This window comes from Salvelinus fontinalis, chromosome 24 (genome assembly GCF_029448725.1).
Source record: "Salvelinus fontinalis isolate EN_2023a chromosome 24, ASM2944872v1, whole genome shotgun sequence".
Lineage (NCBI taxonomy): Eukaryota > Metazoa > Chordata > Actinopteri > Salmoniformes > Salmonidae > Salvelinus > Salvelinus fontinalis.
Genome location: NC_074688.1, coordinates 39,985,301 through 40,005,566, shown reverse-complemented (window position 1 = coordinate 40,005,566; position 20,266 = coordinate 39,985,301). Strand labels below are relative to the sequence as shown.

The following is a 20,266-nucleotide window of genomic DNA, read 5'->3' as shown; positions in this document are numbered from 1 at the left end:
GTTGGTTCTTGGTTAGTTAGGTTGGCTTTGTGCATGCTACCTGTGCTGTGAAAAATGTCTGTCCTTTTTTGTATTTGGTGGTGAGCTAACATAAATATACGTGCTGTTTTCGCTGTAAAACATTTTAAAAATCGGATATGTTGGCTGGATTCACAAGATGTGTACCTTTCATTTGCTGTATTGGACTTGTTAATGTATGAACGTTAAATATTTCTAAAAAATATATTTTGAATTTCGCGCCCTGCACTTGAAGTGGCTGTTGTCATATTGTGGCCGGCCTCCGGCTTGCAGCCCAAAGAATTTAAATTGAGTTCCACAGTTAGGTGGTTAACTGATTTTTGTCTTCTGACGTCCTTGGGTAGGCAGAGTGAGTCTGGAAGGGCATCAAGGAATGTTTGGGTTGTCTGAGAATTTATAGCACGACTTTTGATGCTCCTTGGTTGGGGTCTGAGCAGATTATTTGTGGCGAATGCAAACGTAATAAAATGGTGGTTCGATAGTCCAGGATTATGAGGAAAAACATTAAGATCTACAACATTTATTCCATGGGATAAAACTAGGTCCAGAGTATGACTGTGACAGTGCGTAGGTCCAGAGACATGTTGGACAAAACCCACTGAGTCGATGATGGCTCCGAAAGCCTTTTGGAGTGGGTCTGTGGACTTTTCCATGTGAATATTAAAATCACCAAAAATTGGAATATTATCTGCTATGACTACAAGGTCCGATAAGAATTCAGGGAACTCAGTGAGGAACACTGTATATGGCCCAGGAGGCCTGTAAACAGTAGCTATAAAAAGTGATTGAGTAGGCTGCATAGATTTCATGACTGGAAGCTCAAAGACAAAAAAGTATTTTTTTCCCCCCCGTATGTAAATGTATACAAAATAAAGAAACTGAAATATCACATTTACATAAGTATTCAGACCCTTTACTCAGTATTGTGTTGAATCACCATTGGCAGCGATCACAGCCTTGAGTCTTCTTGGGTATAAAGAGGGAGTGATGGGGAGTAGAGAGGTTCCCACAGTGGGTAAGCAGACAGTGGAATGTTTCTGTTTTCATTTTGGTATACAGAGAGGGACACACACACTCATACGCACACACACACACACACACACACACACACACACACACACACACACACACACACACACACACACACACACACACTGGGTGATGAAGGAATCATGTGTAGGGAGTCTGTAAGTTCTGTCAGACAGACTCAATACTAACTCTTCCAGCATGAGTAGACACTACGTAATCTTTATTGGTATTGTTCATATAGACGTGTTTCATTCTGACACATTATAAGAACACATACTAATATTAGCAAAGTGATATAGTGAAGGTAAAGCAGGAAATTAATGTTAACAAACAGAATAATCATTCCCCTGTTGAAATGAATATCAACGAGCCCTAAATCACGATATGAGTAGGTTAATATTTGTCCATCATATGTTTCTCATTGGTTTCTAATTGGACATCATGTGTTTCTTGGTGGTTTCTAATTGGACATCATGTGTTTCTTGGTGGTTTCTAATTGGACATCATGTGTTTCTTGGTGGTTTCTAATTGGACATCATGTGTTAGTGGTTTCTCATTGGACATCATGTGTTTCTTGGTGGTTTCTAATTGGACATCATGTGTTTCTTGGTGGTTTCTAATTGGACATCATGTGTTTCTTGGTGGTTTCTAATTGGACATCATGTGTTTCTTGGTGGTTTCTAATTGGACATCATGTGTTTCTTGGTGGTTTCTAATTGGACATCATGTGTTTCTTGGTGGTATCTATTTGGACATCATGTGTTTCTTGGTGGTTTCTAATTGGACATCATGTGTTTCTTAGTGGTTTCTAATTGGACATCATGTGTTTCTTAGTGGTTTCTAATTGGACATCATGTGTTTCTTGGTGGTTTCTAATTGGACATCATGTGTTTCTTGGTGGTTTCTATTTGGACATCATGTGTTTCTTGGTGTTTCTCTCTGGCTTCAGGAGGATGATGTAACACTTTGGAGCAAACAGACAGAATAGCAGCCCAAAGCTGGAGGCCAGGATGGCAAAGATCTCTACAGCTACTGTGTACTTCCCAGGAGAGCTGACGTAGGCAGGGATGAAGGAGATCCACACGGCACAGAAGATCAGCATGCTGAAGGTGATGTACTTGGCCTCGTTGAAGTTGTCTGGGAGTTTCCTGGCCAGGAAGGCTAAGAGGAGACAGAGGGAGGCCAGCAGGCCAATGTAGCCGAGCACCAGAGAGAAGCCAACCACAGAGCCCACCTCACACTCCAGGACGACCCTCGGCCCCCGACCCTCTCTGCCCCTCCTCTCAGCAGGTCGGGGTGGAGCTAGGGCCAGCCACAGCACACAGATCAGCACCTGTAGAAGGGAATGGAGGTAGAAGGAAAACGCAAGCACAGTTACCATAATATCAAATAATTTGGTCAATGAAGGAAACAATTACATTCCAATAGAATAGGGTAAAAACTAGATGTTCACCTGGATGAGTGTGCAGAGTGAGATACCCATCCTCTGCTGGGTGGGGCTGAAGTATCTCATCAGGTTCTCTCCAGGCAGAGTGGCCCTGAAGGCCACCAGCACCACCACCGTCCTGCTGAGCAGACAGGAAATGCAGAACACAAAGCTTATACCAAACAGGGTGTGTCTCAGCATGCACGTCCATGGCTTTGGCTGGCCAATGAAAACCAGCGCACACAGGAAGCAGAGCTTGAGCGACAGCAGGAGCAGGAAGCTGAGCTCAGAGTTATTGGCTTTCACCTGTAAAGCGACAGAGAAAGATGAATTAGAATGAGGGATGTCACAAATCACATCCTTATATGACACAATCTCATCTCTGTCCAGAACCTCTATATATGATCATATGATTCAACTCACCAGGGCCGTGTGACGGTGGTAGAGGAAGGTGGCCAGGGCACCGGCTGTCAGTGTTGCCCCGGAAACTGAGATGACAGACAGGATGACGCCCATGGTGTCGCTGTAGGAGAGGAAGTCCACCAGCTGGGGGATGCAGGCCGTACGATCAGGGTTGGACCAGAACCGCTCTGGACACCTAATACACTCAACTGACCCTGATAGAGAAGGAAGAAGAATGAGGAGTCCAAATCAGGACCAATCAGGGTTGAGGAAAAATATGAATTGGAATCAGATCCCTAGATAGACTACCTGTTGTGTTGCTGATCTCTCCCTCAGCGCAGGACAGACAGTCAAAGCAGCACTCAGGCTTCCCCTTCTGTACCGCAGGCCTGGTACCAGGGGGACAGTCAGCACTGCATTCAGACACAGGGACCTACCAGAGAGGGGAGAGGACGTCATCATCATCATCATTGCTATTATCATCATTATTACACAGACAGGCTCGCTGGGCTCCTCTGGGGGCTATGTCAGGAATATGACCACACAAATATCTCACATTCAGTGTAATTTAACTCCAGAGTTGCTCTGCAGTCTAGACACTGCATATGAGTGCAAGAGGTGAAACTACTGTCCCTGGTTCGAATCCAGGCTGTTTCACATTCAGCAGTGATTCAGAGTCTCTTCCGGGTTTGGCTGGGGTAGGCCGTCATTGTAAATGAGAATATGTTCTTAACTGACTTGCCTAGTTAAAAAAAGACACCGTTCAGCGTCGTGTTGACTTTCTGTCTGAGATAACATTCCCCTGTTATATATTCGGTCTTCTTTATGTCTTTCTCTTTTCTGTATGTCAGCTTCAGGGTGATAAACTCAATAAATCACACACACACACACACACACACACACACACACACACACACACACACACACACACACACTAAACTGAACAGTTCTCACCTCATCTCTGCTGCCCCCACCCCACACCACTTTATCCATGTCGATGTGGAACTGGTCGTCCGATCCCTCAGAGGACAGAAAATGTCCGACCTGGACAAACTCTGCTGTCCCCTCGGGGGTCACATGCCAGTTGATGATGTCATAAGAGGCAGGCGGATCACCATTCATGTCGAAGTGGAAAGATTCCCCCACAGGAGTACTGAAGTTCACTCCCCTCAGATAATGAACAATCTCAAAGAGAAAAGGGCATTGGAACAGGATTAAGAGTTAGAACCAGTTGTGGATTTTGTTCTTTAGAACTCAAACCTTACAAAGTGTCTTCACTGTATCCTGACTGGAAACATTAGTGTTGTTAACTTGAAAACAGATCAACATGTTATTCTCACCTGGCTGGGCTGAAGCTTCCTGATATCAGGGCACTGTCCACCATTAAAGACTCCGTCCCCTGGTCGACAGGCCACCATATCCTGTATGGCGTAGGCGATGGCGTACACAGCCTTGTACACATTATAGCTGGCTCTCAGCTGAGACACGTCAGCATACTGGCTCTCCCCCTCACCTAGGATTGACACTTCATTTTACTGAGATAACATTGGGAATCAGGACAAATAACAGCGATTTAGGTGTAAAGTCTCCCTCACGTATGACCTCTGACCCAGTACACTGTCGCCTGGACGACAGCGTCATGCTAAGGTCAAGCCCCAGAGAACACGCAAACAACTCCTCCCACAAATCCCTCAGGAAGGGGTCGGACTTCTGGTAGTCCCCGTCTGGATGGAGGCGTGTGAGGAAAGGCCCCAGGCCGGGAATGTCAGCTTTCTTCAGGGCAAATCCAATGGTCCCGGCAAAAGAGGGCAAGTTTTTCGGGGCGGCGATAGTAGAGTACGTGACCCAGGCCTCTGAGGCAATCCACTGCTTATCTGTAATGTTCTGGCGGACAACCTCTTCCATCAGGGCCTGGAGAATCGTTAAAAAGATCAAGATGGTCAAGCTGAAATGCATGATTATCAATTAGGAAATTATTATGTCTATAAAGGGCATCAAGACATGGTAAGACACAAGGACACTGCTACAGCTGTGTTACAAATCATTAACAATACTCTGACCTGTAACTGCTCACCTCTGCATGACCCGTGAATCCTACAAATGCCACCACCACTCTGGCAGTAGATCCTCTGATGGTGTCCGCAATGTGCCTGATCTTTCTCTTAGACGGTAACTTGGGGATGACCATCAGTGAGAGAAAGGGAATATAGTTAGAGAATATCAGAGATAGCATTTATGTTAGATTAGAAGAGAGAGTCAGAGTGAAAGAGAGAGAAAGATAGAGCAAAAGAGAGAGTATATTGTCAGATCATCAGAGTGCGGTCGTACCTTGGGGAGGACCTCAGAGTAGGCGACACACACGCCAGATCCCTGGAGCTCTTGGAGAAGCAGCTGAACCCCAAACTTGCCATAGTCATCATCCTCTGACACCAGTCCCACCCACACCCATCTCAGCAGACGCAGCAGCTTGGCCATGCCCCGAGCCTGGAAGGCATCGCTGGGTACAGTCCGGAAGAACGAGGGGTACCTCAAGTTGTCACTCAAACACGCACAGGTGGCTAAGTAACTCACCTGGGAGAGAACAGAGTGAGAGAGAGAGAAAGAAAGAGAGACAGAGAGTGAGAGAGACAGTGAGACAGAGAGAGAGAGCGAGAGTCAAGGATAATTATAATTTGTAAGAGACAGAGAGCAGAGGGAGAATGAAAGTAAATTTTAGAGAGAGAGAAATCTAAATAGAGATTGAAATGTAATGTGAAAAGAGGCATCATCTCATCCCAACCTGTAGTCCCACCCCTGCCTCACCATGGGTAAATCAAATGGCCCGAGGGTCTGTGCCACCACCATGGAGGCTGAGGAGTGGGCATCCCCGATGATGACGGGAACCTCCGGGGTTGTGCCACACTCTGTGCCCACCACGGAGGCCTCCTTGCCAGTCACCATGGCTAGGGCTGCCCCCAGGGTGGTGCCCTCTGACCGACATGTGTCAGAAGCCAGGAACCCCAGGGTGAGGTTAGGCAGGAGGGCTGGGTCACGGTTAATCTCCTCCACAGCAAAAATCATAGTCTGGAGCCAACGGTAAGCACGCTGTTTGAAACTGACAGACAGAAGAAAGGAAGAATCGGAGAAATAGGAGGTAACTTAATACACATTACATTCAAGTGAAAACACAATGACAAAAAGCTGTATTCACACAAGCTGCATACATTGTACAGGTAGAATTTCCCTTAATGCTCCTGAACTCCTGCTCTGGCAGAGGGGCTTCCACGTGGATGGGGAACAGGCCCCCAATGACCACATCTCCTGCCTGATAAACACTGCCGGAGACCTGCTTAGCTATCAGCCGACAAGCTCCCTCTCCACCTCCATCCAGACCCCAGACAGACCCAGGGACATGGAGACAGTAGAGCAGCCACAGCCAGCCCCAGAGGCTCATCACCTGGAGAGAGACAAGGCCGAAGACTGGGAGAGTTCTGTCACCTGACCAAACAAAGACCTTGCAGACAGAGCACTCTGTAGACAGAATGATAATTTTTTTTAAATTCAATGAAGAGATACACCATACAACACAGACACCTGTAACCAGACGTGAAAAAACAGCGATTGACACACAAAACCTTGTTTTACCTCTGCCCTACCTGGCAACAGTAAACCTTATCCTGGTGAGACAGACAGACAGAGAGAGATGAGTGTCTGTCAGTCTGGCATCTCCTGCAGTGTGAGAGTGAAAGAGGGAGAGGAAGAGGAGAGAAGGGGAGCTGCTGATATAGGGAGAAATGAGCCCCCGGCTAAAAAACAAGCATACGGCCACCAGGGGGTGCTTGAAGGGAGGGAGGGGCAGGAGGGGGTTAATTGGGGACTTGTTATTGGAGGATAACTTGGGGAGCAGGTAATTGAGGGTAATTGGAGGAAGCCTGTGAGGGTGATGTTATTGAAGGTAATGTGTAGTACAGGAGATACAGTATCTGTTCTTCAACAACATCTGATGGACCCATTCAGACAGATATTACATCATACTGTACTATAAATTATTTTATTAATTGTGTCTAAATGGATTGGCGAAATGGGTAGAGAGAGAGAGAGAGAGAGAGAGAGAGAGAGAGAGAGAGAGAGAGAGAGAGAGAGAGAGAGAGAGAGAGAGAGAGAGAGAGGCAGAGACAGACAGATTGTTTTTTTAATTGTGGCTAAATGGATTAAGGAGATGGGTAGAGAGTGAGAGAGAGAGTAACAGAGAGTGAGTGAGAGAGAGAGTCATGCAGAAGGAACATCTCCTGACATTTTATAACTTTCTGGTTGTTAAAAGTGAGATTAACACATTTAAATTAGCAATAAATGTATAGGTAACCAAATTGTACAACTGAAGATCAACACATGAGGAAAAGACTGACAGAGATTGAGTTAAAAGACCAATCTTATTAATCGTGCTAGCTAGCCAAGTTCAAATTTGTCAGCTAGCTTACCATCTAACTCCAACTGTTTACTGGTGGTAACCATAGCAACACCAGCAGCAGGAGAGACTGAGACTTTTTTTGAATTTCCAGCAGAAATCAAATCAGAGAAGGGAAGAATCAATTTTAAACACAGAATTCTGAGGGAGAATCCGGATACTTTCTTTGCCGATTGCTGACACAACAGGATTGTTACAAACCTGTTAATTTACACAGACCACACTACTGCCTGGCATACAGCTGTAACCAGGCATTTCAGCTATACGACCAAGAACGGCATCTGCAAGGGAAGGCAAATCCACATTTTTGAGGACAGCGAGAAGGACCAGGAAATATGTTTCTGGTGGTAAACATGTACCAGAACGGCACTGTCATGGTCCAGGGCTTAAAGACCAGTACTGTCATGGTCCAGGACATAAAGACCAGTACTGTCATGGTCCAGGGTTTAAAGACCAGTACTGTCATGGTCCAGGGTTTAAAGACCAGTACTGTCATGGTCCAGGACATAAAGACCAGTACTGTCATGGTCCAGGGTTTAAAGACCAGTACTGTCATGGTCCAGGGTTTAAAGACCAGTACTGTCATGGTCCAGGGCATAAAGACCAGTACTGTCATGGTCCAGGGTTTAAAGACCAGTACTGTCATGGTCCAGGGTTTAAAGACCAGTACTGTCATGGTCCAGGGCTTAAAGACCAGTACTGTCATGGTCCAGGGTTTAAAGACCAGTACTGTCATGGTCCAGGGTTTAAAGACCAGTACTGTCATGGTCCAGGGCTTAAAGACCAGTACTGTCATGGTCCAGGGTTTAAAGACCAGTACTGTCATGGTCCAGGGCTTAAAGACCAGTACTGTCATGGTCCAGGGCTTAAAGACCAGTACTGTCATGGTCCAGGGGTTAAAGACCAGTACTGTCATGGTCCAGGGGTTAAAGACTAGTACTGTCATGGTCCAGGGCTTAAAGACCAGTACTGTCATGGTCCAGGGCATAAAGACCAGTACTGTCATGGTCCAGGGTTTAAAGACCAGTACTGTCATGGTCCAGGGTTTAAAGACCAGTACTGTCATGGTCCAGGGTATAAAGACCAGTACTGTCATGGTCCAGGGGTTAAAGACCAGTACTGTCATGGTCCAGGGTTTAAAGACCAGTACTGTCATGGTCCAGGGCTTAAAGACCAGTACTGTCATGGTCCAGGGTTTAAAGACCATTACTGTCATGGTCCAGGGCTTAAAGACCAGTAATGTCATGGTCCAGGGTTTAAAGACCAGTACTGTCATGGTCCAGGACATAAAGACCAGTACTGTCATGGTCCAGGGCATAAAGACCAGTACTGTCATGGTCCAGGACATAAATACCAGTACTGTCATGGTCCAGGGTTTAAAGACCAGTACTGTCATGGTCCAGGGCTTAAAGACCAGTACTGTCATGGTCCAGGGCAGTGACGCTGCACTCAGCTCTTTTGTGCAGGACTTCCCCACCCTAAGGAAGATCGCAAAATCCAAAAAGACAAGGACAGCCCCCCGACATCTCTCCTTAGGCATCGCAACAGCAGGAGCCCTGGCCCTGACCTACACCCACACAACAGGTATTTCCTCCCCCCTGCCTGCCTACAACCACCAGAGCCAAGACCACCATTAGCCTGTTGAGATACAGGCTCTCTCTGTTAGAGTTAGAGGTACGGGTTACTGAGCTCAAGGAGCAGCCCCTCAGCTACACCACCTCCAGCCCAGACACAGAGCTTCTACAGGACCAGATCAACCAGTGCAGGACCCAGCTGAAGAACTCTGTCCAGGAGCTGAGAGAGAGCCTTACCACAGCGCTTGAGGTGGTTAAAGCCACCCATCCTTCTACACAGGCCCTGTGTACTCCAGCCCCAGACTGTAAACCAACTACTCTGGTAAATCCACTGAGGTGGCCATCCTCATTGACCCAAATGGGAAATTCATCCAAGAGGATAAACTCTTCCCCGACCACAAGGTGTCCAAAATAGGGTGCCCAAAAACGCAGGATTCACTCCACATCCTGTCCCAGCCTGACTTTGACACACCAGTCCACATTATTATTCACACCGGCACCAACAAACTGCGAGAGGAGCAGGAGAGAGTAGGCAGCCTGGTCAACAGAGTAGCAGAGAGAGGAGCAGGATGAGAGTAGGCAGCCTGGTCAACAGAGTAGCAGAGAGAGGAGCAGGAGAGAGTAGACAGCCTGGTCAACAGAGTAGCAGAGAGAGGAGCAGGAGAGAGTAGGCAGCCTGGTCAACAGAGTAGCAGAGAGAGGAGCAGGAGAGAGTAGGCAGCCTGGTCAACAGAGTAACAGAGAGGGCCTCTGAGTGGTTCCTCAACTCCCACATCACCATCTCCACTCTACTGCCTCGCAAAGACTTTCATCCCTTTAATCTCATTGAGTGAGATTAAACAGCTCCTTCAATACTTCTACACTAAACTGCACTAGACTGCACTAAACACGCACACACACACGGACACAAGCACACACAAACACACCTATTGTACTAAACGTTTAAACGTTCAATTAATAGGAATATGCTGGCTTTCTAGGCAGAGTTGCAAAGAAAAATCCATATCTCAGACTTGCCAATAAAAATAAAAGATTAAGATGGGCAGAAGAACCAAAATACTGGACAGAGGAACTCTGCCTAGAAGGCCACTATCCCGGATTCGCCTCTTCACTGTTGATGTTGAGACTGGTGTTTGCGGGTACCAGTTGAGGACTTGTGAGGCATCTGTTTCTCAAACTAGACACTCTAATGTACTTGTCCTCTTGCTTAGTTTTGCACCGGGGCCTCCCACTCCTCTTTCTATTCAGGTTAGAGACAGTTTGCGCTGTTCTGTGAAGGGAGTAGTGAAGGGAGTAGTACACAGCATTGTACCAGATCTTCAGTGTTTTGGCAATTTCTCACATAGCCTTAATTTCTCAGAACAAGAATAGACAGACGAGTTTCAGAAGAAAGTTCTTTGTTTCTGGACATTTTGAGCCTGTAATCGAACCCACAAATGCTGATTCCCCAGATACTCAACTAGTCTAAAGAAGGCCAGTATTTTTGCTTCTTTAATCAAATCAACAGTTTTCAGCTGTGCTAACATAATTGCAAAAGAGTTCTGTAATGGGCCTTTGTACGCCTACGTAGATATTCCATTAAATATCTGCCGTTTCTAGCTACAATAGTCATTTACAACATGATCAATGTCTACACTGTATTTTTGATCAATTTTATGTTGTTTCAATGGACAAAAAAATTGCTATTCTTTCAAAAACAAGGAAATGTCTATGTGACCCCAAACTTTTGAACGGTAGTGTGTATATATATATATAATATATATTTTTTTGCTTTTAACATATTTATCTCACTCTTAACAACTTAAAAGTTAGTAGTTGTATTTCTGAATGTGCAATTCTTTCTTTTTGCAACATGAAATCACTATTAGTTAGCATGTGGAACATTCAGGGCCTAAACTCATCAACCTTTGGACTGAAGAGTTTAGCACTGGAGTTCAACAAGAATCTAAAAGATGTTGATGTCATCATTCTGCAGGAGACATGGTGTAAGGCTGACATTGTCACTCACTGTCCCACAGGATACAGATAGGTAATTGGGCCATCACAGAAACACAGCCCTGTCAATAGAGGCAGAGACTCTGGAGGATTGATTATTTGGTACATATCCGAACTACAAAATCTAATTGATCCCCTCAAAATGTTTAAATTTCGCATTTGGTTAAAACTGAAAAAAGAACTTGTACTGACAGAAAAATATGTGTTCCTTTGCACAATATATATCCACCCCTCAGAATCCCCATATTACTCAGAGGAGATCTTCACCACCCTTGAGCAAGAGACGTGTTACGGGTGTGTACTGGAGGCGAAGTCAGGTGCAGGAGAGCAGAGTGTAGTTAACAGGCGCACTTTTTATTCCAGTCCAAACGAAAGCAAGTAAGTACATATAACGTGCCCAAAACACGGAACATAAACAAAAGTCTGGCGCGTAACAATACACACATAACATCAAAACAATTTCACACAAAGCCATGGAGGGGAACAGAGGACTAAATACAGTCAGTGTGATTAGATAATGAAAACCAGGTGTGCATGGAACAAGACAAAACAAATGGGAATAAGAAAAACGGTGCGGCGATGGCTAGAAAGCCTGTGACGACGATCGCCGAACGCCGCCCAAACAAGGGGAGGAGCCGACTTCGGCGGAAGTCGTGGCAAGACGTGCCATTTCCAAGCCCAGGGAAATGTGCTCATCTATGGGGACACAAATGCGCACACAGGAACACTACCTGTCTAATTACTACAAGAGGGGACAGCTTCATTACAGGCCAAACTGTTTCTAAATGTCTTAATCTCAACCAAAGAAACATTATTCTAAATTCTCAGTGCTATTTATTAAACCTTTTCTCAATAGGGGGGGCGCTATTTCCACTTTGTAAAAAATCGTTCCCAAATTAAACTGCCTCGTACTCAATTCTTGCTCGTACAATATGCATATTATTATTACTATTGGATAGAAAACACTCTCTAGTTTCTAAAACCGTTTGAATTATATCTGTGAGTAAAACAGAACTCATTTTGCAGCAATCTTCCTGTCAGGAAGTGAGAAATCTGAAATCGAGGGCTCTGTTCCAGGGTCAGTTTATTAATTTGCATGGAATCTATGTGTCTACTTGCACTGCATACGCCTTCCCCTAGATGTCAGTAGGCAGTGAGAATTGGAATGGGGTGTATAGCTCTATCTGAGGCCGAACAAGACCTGTTGGACGCGTTCACTCTTTCCTTTCTTCACAATGGCGCGAAAGAGTCACCTGAATTGCGTTCTGAAAAGCTTTCGTTATCGACGTTAGATATCTCCGGCTCTGATTTTATTTGATATATGTGTTAAAAACATCATAAACTAGTTATATTAAATCGACTTATATCAGTTTATTACGATTTTCGGTATTTTCTTTCTTATGCGTTCTGGTGAGTTGGACACTTCCCTGCCGCATGGCCAGCTTTGTTAGCTAAATCGACAGATGAAGACGACATTCTACAACCGAACAACGATTATTCTGGAAAAAAGGACACCTTGTACAAGATTCTGATGGAAGCTCATCAAATAGTAGGAACCATTTATGATATTATTTCGTATTTCTGTCGAAAATGTTTAGACTATATTCCGCACAGATTTCGGGCGCTGTCTCGCTATAACGTAAGCTGTATGTCGTACTAAGGTTATTTAAAAAAAATCTGAGCGGTTGCATTAAGAACTAGTGTATGCAGTTTGGCTAGTATTCACATTGTTCAACCACGAATTGTACCGCTAAATATGCACATTTTCGAACAAACCATATATGTATTGTGTAATATGATGTAATAGGACTGTCATCTGATGAAGTTTGAGAAGGTTAGTGAAAAAATTAATATCTTTTGCTGGTTTATTCGCTATCACTAACGTGCCTTGAACGAATGCGGTTGTGTGGTAGGCTATTGTAGTAAGCTAACATAATGCTATATTGTGTTTTCGCTGTAAAACACTTAAAAAATCTGAAATATTGGCTGGATTCACAAGATGTTTGTCTTTCATTTGCTGTACACCGTGTTTTTTCATAAATGTTTTAGGATGAGTATTTAGGTATTTCACGTTGGTTTCTGTAGTTATTCTAGCTGCTTTGGAGAGACTTGTGATGGTGGCTGCAATGTAAAACTATGATTTATACCTGAAATATGCACATTTTTCAAACAAAACATATGCTATACAATAAATCTGTTATAAGACTGTCATCTGATGAAGTTGTTTCTTGGTTAGTGACTATATATATCTTTATTAGGTCGAATTTGTGATAGCTACCTATGCAGTAAAAAAAATGTGAAAAAATGCAGTTGGGTCTTTTGCTATCGTGGTTAGCTAATAGAAATACATAGTGTTTTCCCTGTAAAACATTTTAAAAATCGGAAATGATGGCTGGATTCACAAGATGTGTATCTTTCATCTGGTGTCTTGGACTTGTGATTTCATGATATTTAGATTCTAGTATTTACTTGTGGCGCTATGCTAGGCTGTGCTAGTCAGCTTTTTTACTGATGACGGTGCTCCCGGATCCGGGATAAGTACAAAGTAGAAGTTTTAAGCTAATTCAACATTCTCAGTGCTATTTATTAAGCATGTTCTAAATTCACAGTTCAATTTATTAATTGTTTTACAGCAAAAACACAATATAGCATTATATTAGCTTACCACAATAGCCAGAAACACAAGCCATTTACCAGCAGCAAAAGTTAGCGATTGTAACAAACCAGCAAAAGATATATAATTTTTGACTAACCTTGATAAGCTTCATCAGATGACAGTCCTATAACATCAGGTTATACATACACTTGTGCTTTGTACGAAAATGTGCATATTTAGAGCTGAAATCAGTGGTTATACATTGTGCTAACGTAGCACCTTTTTCCCAGAATTTGCGGATATTTTTATGACACTCAAACTATTCTGACCAAATAACTATACATAAACGTTACTAAAAAATACATGTTGTATAGGGAATGATAGATACACTAGTTCGTAATGCAATCGCCGTGTTAGAATTCTAAAAATAACTTCATTACGACATCCAGCTTAGGTATAGCGAGAGAGTACCCAAAATCTGGTCGCAAACGACTATTTCACATGTCCAACAGATATATGAAATAACATCATAAAATGGGTCCTACTTTTGACGATCTTTCATCAGAATGTTGTACAAGGGGTCCTTTGTCGGGAACAATCGTTGTTTGGATTTAGAATGTCCTCTTCTCCAGTCAATTAGCACGGAAAGCTAGCAAAGTGGCTCGAAGCTCTCCTGCCTGAACAAAGGCACACAACGCAACACGCCTAACGTCACGAAAAAATTTCAATAATCTAATAAAACTATATTGAAAAAACATACTTTACGATGATATTATCACATGTATCAAATAAAATCAAAGCCGGAGATATTAGTCATCCATAACGACAGCTGTACAGAATGCAAAACCAGGTCCCTTCACGCGCTCTCCAGAAAACAGGAAACTGGTGACACGTCATACAAAGAGCTTTTGTTCGACCCCAGATCAAGTTGTTCACTCCATTTCTTCTCTCACTGCCTGTCGACATCTAGTGGAAGACGTATGAAGTGCATCTATACTAATAAATATCAAGGACGTTAATAGGCAGGCCCTAGAACAGAGCATCGATTTCAGATTTTCCACTTCCTGTCAGGAAGTTTGCTGCAAAATGAGTTCTGTTTTACTCACAGATATAATTCAAACGGTTTTAGAAACTAGAGAGTGTTTTCTATCCAATAGTAATAATAATATGCATATTGTACGAGCAAGAATTGAGTACGAGGCCCGTTTGAAATGGGCACCTTTTATCCGGGCTACTCAATACTGCCCCTGCAGCCCAAAGAGGTTAAGCACCAGCTGTCAGAGCAGCTCACAGATCACTGCATCTGTACATAGCTCATCTGTAAAATGCCAATCCAACTACCCCATCCTCATACTATTATTTATTTTTTGCTCCTTTGCACCCTAGTATCTCTACTTGCACACTAATCTTCTGCACATCTATCACTTCAATGTTTAATTTCCATATTGTAATTATTTCGCCACTACTGCCTATTTATTGCCTTACCTCCCTATTCCTACCTCATTTGCACACATTGTATATAGACTTTTTCTGTTGTATTATTGACCTATGTTTGTTTATTCGGTGTGTAACTCTGTGTTGTTGTTTGTGTAGCTGTCACACCCTGGCCTTAGTTATCTTTGTTTTCATTATTATTTTATGTAGGTCAGGGTGTGACATGAGGAAGTTTGTGTGTTTTTGTATTGTCTAGGGTGTTGTATGGTTTAGGGGGTTAAATAGAGTAGATGGGTTAGTGTTCAGTGTAGGTGTCTAGGAGAGTCTATGGTTGCCTGAATTGGTTCTCAATCAGAGACAGCTGGTTATTGTTGTCTCTGATTGGGAGCCATATTTAAGGCAGCCATAGGCTTTAGCTTTTTGTGGGTAATTGTCTATGTCTATGTTGAACGTAAGTAGTTTGTGTGTGCACTTGCGTTTGTAGCTTCACGGTCATTTGTTGTTTTGTTAGTTTGTATAAGTGTTTCGTGTTACGTGTATTCATATCATGCTGCGCCTTGGTCCTATCTCTCATATCAAGACGATCGTGACAGTAGCACTGCTGTGCTTTTTTTAACCAGGTAGACTAGTTGAGAACAAGTTCTCATTTACAACTGCGACTTGGCCAAGATAAAGGTGAAATAATATTTTTATTTTTTAAACATGCCAGGGTTGCCATGTACTCAGTTTTACTGCTAAATTGGGCTACTTTTGAACATTATGTCACGGTTGACAATATATTGGTCGAGGTTTGTGGGCTACTTCCAAGTTGAGTGGTGTGAAGGGAGTTTCATATACAGTCATTGGGATGGTACAGAGTGGCGTGTGTGTGTACTGCTGAGACAGAGAGCGCTGCAGCTGATGCAGGCAGATGAGTCATGACAGTGCGAGGAGACCAGCACGTCGTGACAAGTGACGTGAGATTCAACAACCAACACTAGCTAGCTACATACTCCTCCCTCAAATGTTTCCTAAACACTCCCAGTCCTACCAATCACTACAGCCAACACAGCAAGGGAGAGAAACTGAGAAATTATCATCCAACAGTTTCAGAGAACTCTAATGATTCTCTAATGATTGCCTCGCCTGGTTCACCAACTACTTCTCTGATAGAGTTCAGTGTGTCAAATCGGAGGGTCTGTTGTCCGGGCCTCTGGCAGTCTCTATGGGGGTGCCACAGGGTTCAATTCTTGGACCGACTCTCTTCTCTGTTTACATCAATGATGTCGCTCTTGCTGCTGGTGATTCTCTGATCCACCTCTACGCAGACGACACTATTCTGTATACTTCTGGCCCTTCTTTTGACACTGTGTTAACAACCCTCCAGGCGAGCTTCAATGCCATACAACTCTCCTTCCGTGGCCTCCAACTGCTCTTAAATACAAGTAAAACCAAATGCATGCTCTTCAACCGATCGCTGCCTGCTCCTGCCCGCCTGTCCAACATCACTACTTTGGACGGCTCTGACTTAGAATATGTGGACAACTACAAATACCTAGGTGTCTGGTTAGACTGTAAACTCTCCTTCCAGACCCACATCAAACATCTCCAATCCAAAGTCAAATCTAGAATTGGCTTCCTATTCCGCAACAAAGCATCCTTTACTCATGCTGCCAAACATACCCTTGTAAAACTGACCATCCTACCAATCCTCGACTTCGGTGATGTCATTTACAAAATAGCCTCCAAAACCCTACTCAATAAATTGGATGCAGTCTATCACAGTGCCATCCGTTTTGTCACCAAAGCCCCATATACTACCCACCACTGCGACCTGTACACTCTCGTTGGCTGGCCCTCGCTTCATACTCGTCGCCAAACCCATTGGTTCCAGGTCATCTACAAGACCCTGCTAGGTAAAGTCCCCCCTTATCTCAGCTCGCTGGTCACCATAGCAGCACCTACCCGTAGCACGCGCTCCAGCAGGTATATCTCTCTAATCACCCCCAAAACCAATTCTTCCTTTGGACGCCTCTCCTTCCAGTTCTCTGCTGCCAATGACTGGAACGAACTACAAAAATCTCTGAAACTGGAAACACCTATCTCCCTCACTAGCTTTAAGCACCAGCTGTCAGAGCAGCTCATAGATTACTGCACCTGTACATAACCCATCTACAATTTAGCCCAAACAACTACCTCTTTACCTACTGTATTTATTTATTAATTTATTTTGCTCCTTTGCACCCCATTATTTCTGTCTCTACTTTGCACTTTCTTCCAATGCAAACCAACCATTCCAGTGTTTTTTTTTTTTTTTAGTTTTTTTTTTTTTACTTGCTGTGTTGTACTCACTTCGCCTCCATGGCCTTTTTATATTTTTATTTATTTATACATATATCTGTTTGCCTTCACCTCCCTTATCTCACCTCACTTGCTCACATTGTATATAGACTTATTTTTTTATCTTTTTCACTGTATTATTGACTATATGTTTGTTTTTACTCCATGTGTAACTATGTGTTGTTGTATGTGTCGAACTGCTTTGCTTTATCTTGGCCAGGTCGCAATTGTAAATGAGAACGTGTTCTCAATTTGCCTACCTGGTTAAATAAAGGTTAAATAAATAAAATAAATAAAAAAGAACATGAAGAGAGGAACGAACAATGTGCTTTCTCTCTGGGTATGTAGCTAGCTAACTAACATTTGCCAGAAAGTTGAAGTAAGAGGAGAGAGAGAGAGAGTGATGTGCTGTGGAGCAGAGTTGAGGCCAGAGGAACCGATAGGATATGCTAGCTTACTGGCTAGACACAATTCTACCGTCAGAATACCAGGTAAATGTGCAAAATATGGCCGAAAATACAGCAAAGACTGGGAAAGAGAACAGGGTATAATGTAATGAATTCAGAGCATCCCAGGAGATGACAGAAAAGCTTCCTGTAGGCACATCAGAAATCCAAGCCCACCACCCAGATCTTATTTCTCATTCACAAATGGAGAAACACAAGAGAAATGCTGCTTCATTTTCTAATGCCAGGACATCGTTTGACACAGGAACTACATATGGGAATAACACTGTTAATTCTTCAGAATCTAAGGCGTTGAGTGGGGGGGTTCTAAACTGACATTATCTTTAAAAAAATATAGTCATACTATGGGTCATTTAGCTATATGATTTAAAGAAATGTAGGACCCCTTTAGGTATAAAAAAATATATATAACAAATGTATTGATAAAATATTGATTTTGGCCTTTACTACTATTGCCCATAGAAATGCATTGAATAAAACATGCATTAATAACAAAAGGGACATTCAACATTTTTTTTTTTATAAGAAGCAGAAGTTGGCAAGTCGACGGTACCGGCTTCAGATGAGTCTCCTGATACTTGTGGGGGGTGGTAGAGCAAAACGGAGAACACCAACGTGTTCGTGAGAGACACCTCTTTCCAAGAAGTTACAGTTTTTTAGGTCAAACAGAATGGACGCTACAGACGTTTACCTGAGAAGACCGATTTTCGGGATGTCTCATGGTCTGACAAACACCGCTCTAGCTCTGCCAACTTTCACCGCAGAAGTGGAAGTGTGACACTGGAGGAGGTGATGGACAAGCATCCAATGCCAATCCAGCATTGCAACTGTAGATCACCTGGGATGTTTTGTTGAAGACATTGCAAAGAAAGGAATCAATATTCACAGAAAGAAAATGCACAGCACTCATAAATGCAGTTACAGGGCCTGCAGTGCATGAGGAACCAATAAAGAACATCGGGAGTCTTACTCATTGATTACTGATGTCACGACTGAGAAGCAGCTGGGTATTGCGATAAAACACCACAGCAATAAACTCTTTCAAATCATAAGCACATTTGGAGGAATAATAATTATTCCAGCTGCTGATTCACTGACCTTTGCCAATGCCTTGTTCAAGTTTCTTGATGACAATAAACTGCATCAGTCTAGCCACAGATGGCTTGCACACGTACGGCAAAAACAGTTCCTTCCTGACAAAACTTCAAGAGCACAATCCGAATAAGGTCTACATTAAATGTGTTTGTCGTTCCCTGCAACTGTGTGCCTCCAAAGCAGTTCATGTTGTTCCACAAAAGACTGAATATCTGCTGTCACAAATACATGGGTTTCCAATGCCATCCAGCAACTCTCCAAATATGAGAACATACAGTGCATTCGGAAAGTACTCAGACCCCTTGACTTTTTCCACATTTTGTTAGGTTCCAGCTTTATTCTAAAAATGACTAAATCGTTTATTTCCATCATCAATCTACACACAATACCCCATAATGACAAAGCAAAAATAGTTTTGAAATGTATGTAAATTTATACAAAATAAAAAAACTGAAATATCACATTTACAAAAGTATTCAGACCTTTTACTCAGTATTTTGTTGAAGCACCTTTGGCAGCGATTACAGCCTTGAGTCTTCTTGGGTATAAAGAGGGAGTGATGGGGAGTGGAGAGGTTCCCACAGTGGGTAAGCAGACAGTAAAATGTTTCTGTTTTCATTTTGGTATACAGAGAGGGACAAACACACTCATACACACACACACACACACACACACACTGGGTGATGAAGGAATCATGTGTAGGGAGTCTGTAAGTTCTGTCAGACAGACTCAATACTAACTCTTCCAGCATGAGTAGACACTACGTAATCTTTATTGGTATTGTTCATATAGACGTGTTTCATTCTGACACATTATAAGAACACATACTAATATTAACAAAGTAATATAGTGAAGGTATAGCAGGAAATTAATGTTTCCAAACAGAATAATCATTCCCCTTTTGAAATGAATATCAACGAGCCCTAAATCACGATATGACTATGTTTAAGTTAATATTTGTCCATCATGTGTTTCTTGGTGGTTTCTAATTGGACATCATGTGTTTCTTGGTGGTTTTTAATTGGACATCATGTGTTTCCCATTGGTTTCTAATTGGACATCATATGTTTCCCATTGGTTTCTAATTGGACATCATGTGTTTCTTGGTGGTTTTTAATTGGACATCATGTGTTTCTTGGTGGTTTCTAATTGGACATCATGTGTTTCTTGGTGGTTTTTAATTGGACATCATGTGTTTCTTGGTGGTTTCTAATTGGACATCATGTGTTTCTTGGTGGTTTCTAATTGGACATCATGTGTTTCTTGGTGGTTTCTAATTGGACATCATGTGTTTCTTGGTGGTTTCTAATTGGACATCATGTGTTTCTTGGTGGTTTCTAATTGGACATCATGTGTTTCTTGGTGGTTTCTAATTGGACATCATGTGTTTCTTGGTGGTTTCTAATTGGACATCATGTGTTTCTTGGTGGTTTCTAATTGGACATCATGTGTTTCCCATTGGTTTCT

At 42.9% G+C, this 20,266-nt stretch overlaps 1 protein-coding gene across 1 annotated transcript; it reads right to left on the bottom strand.

Annotated features, from left to right (window-relative positions):
• Nucleotides 1-1,633: 1,633 nt before the first annotated feature.
• LOC129822666 (extracellular calcium-sensing receptor-like) lies at nucleotides 1,634-6,308 on the bottom strand. The gene is made up of 11 exons (XM_055881024.1): nucleotides 6,079-6,308; nucleotides 5,678-5,969; nucleotides 5,204-5,446; nucleotides 4,950-5,048; nucleotides 4,471-4,786; nucleotides 4,216-4,388; nucleotides 3,830-4,060; nucleotides 3,185-3,308; nucleotides 2,897-3,090; nucleotides 2,501-2,779; nucleotides 1,634-2,380 (listed from the first exon to the last, which is right to left on the bottom strand). The coding sequence occupies exons 1-11, from the start codon at nucleotides 6,306-6,308 to the stop codon at nucleotides 1,952-1,954; spliced, it is 2,610 nt and encodes an 869-aa protein (XP_055736999.1). The 3' UTR covers nucleotides 1,634-1,951.
• Nucleotides 6,309-20,266: the final 13,958 nt, after the last annotated feature.

Coding starts and splice junctions, on each gene's coding strand:
- LOC129822666 (XM_055881024.1), bottom strand. CDS start 6,308: ATGAGCCTCTGGGGCTGGCTGTGGCTGCTCTACTGTCTCCATGTCCCT. Junction 4,389..4,470: donor TACTGGGTCAGAGGTCATAC/GTGAGGGAGACT, acceptor TGTCAATCCTAG/GTGAGGGGGAGAGCCAGTAT. Junction 3,091..3,184: donor AGAGATCAGCAACACAACAG/GTAGTCTATCTA, acceptor CTTCTCTATCAG/GGTCAGTTGAGTGTATTAGG.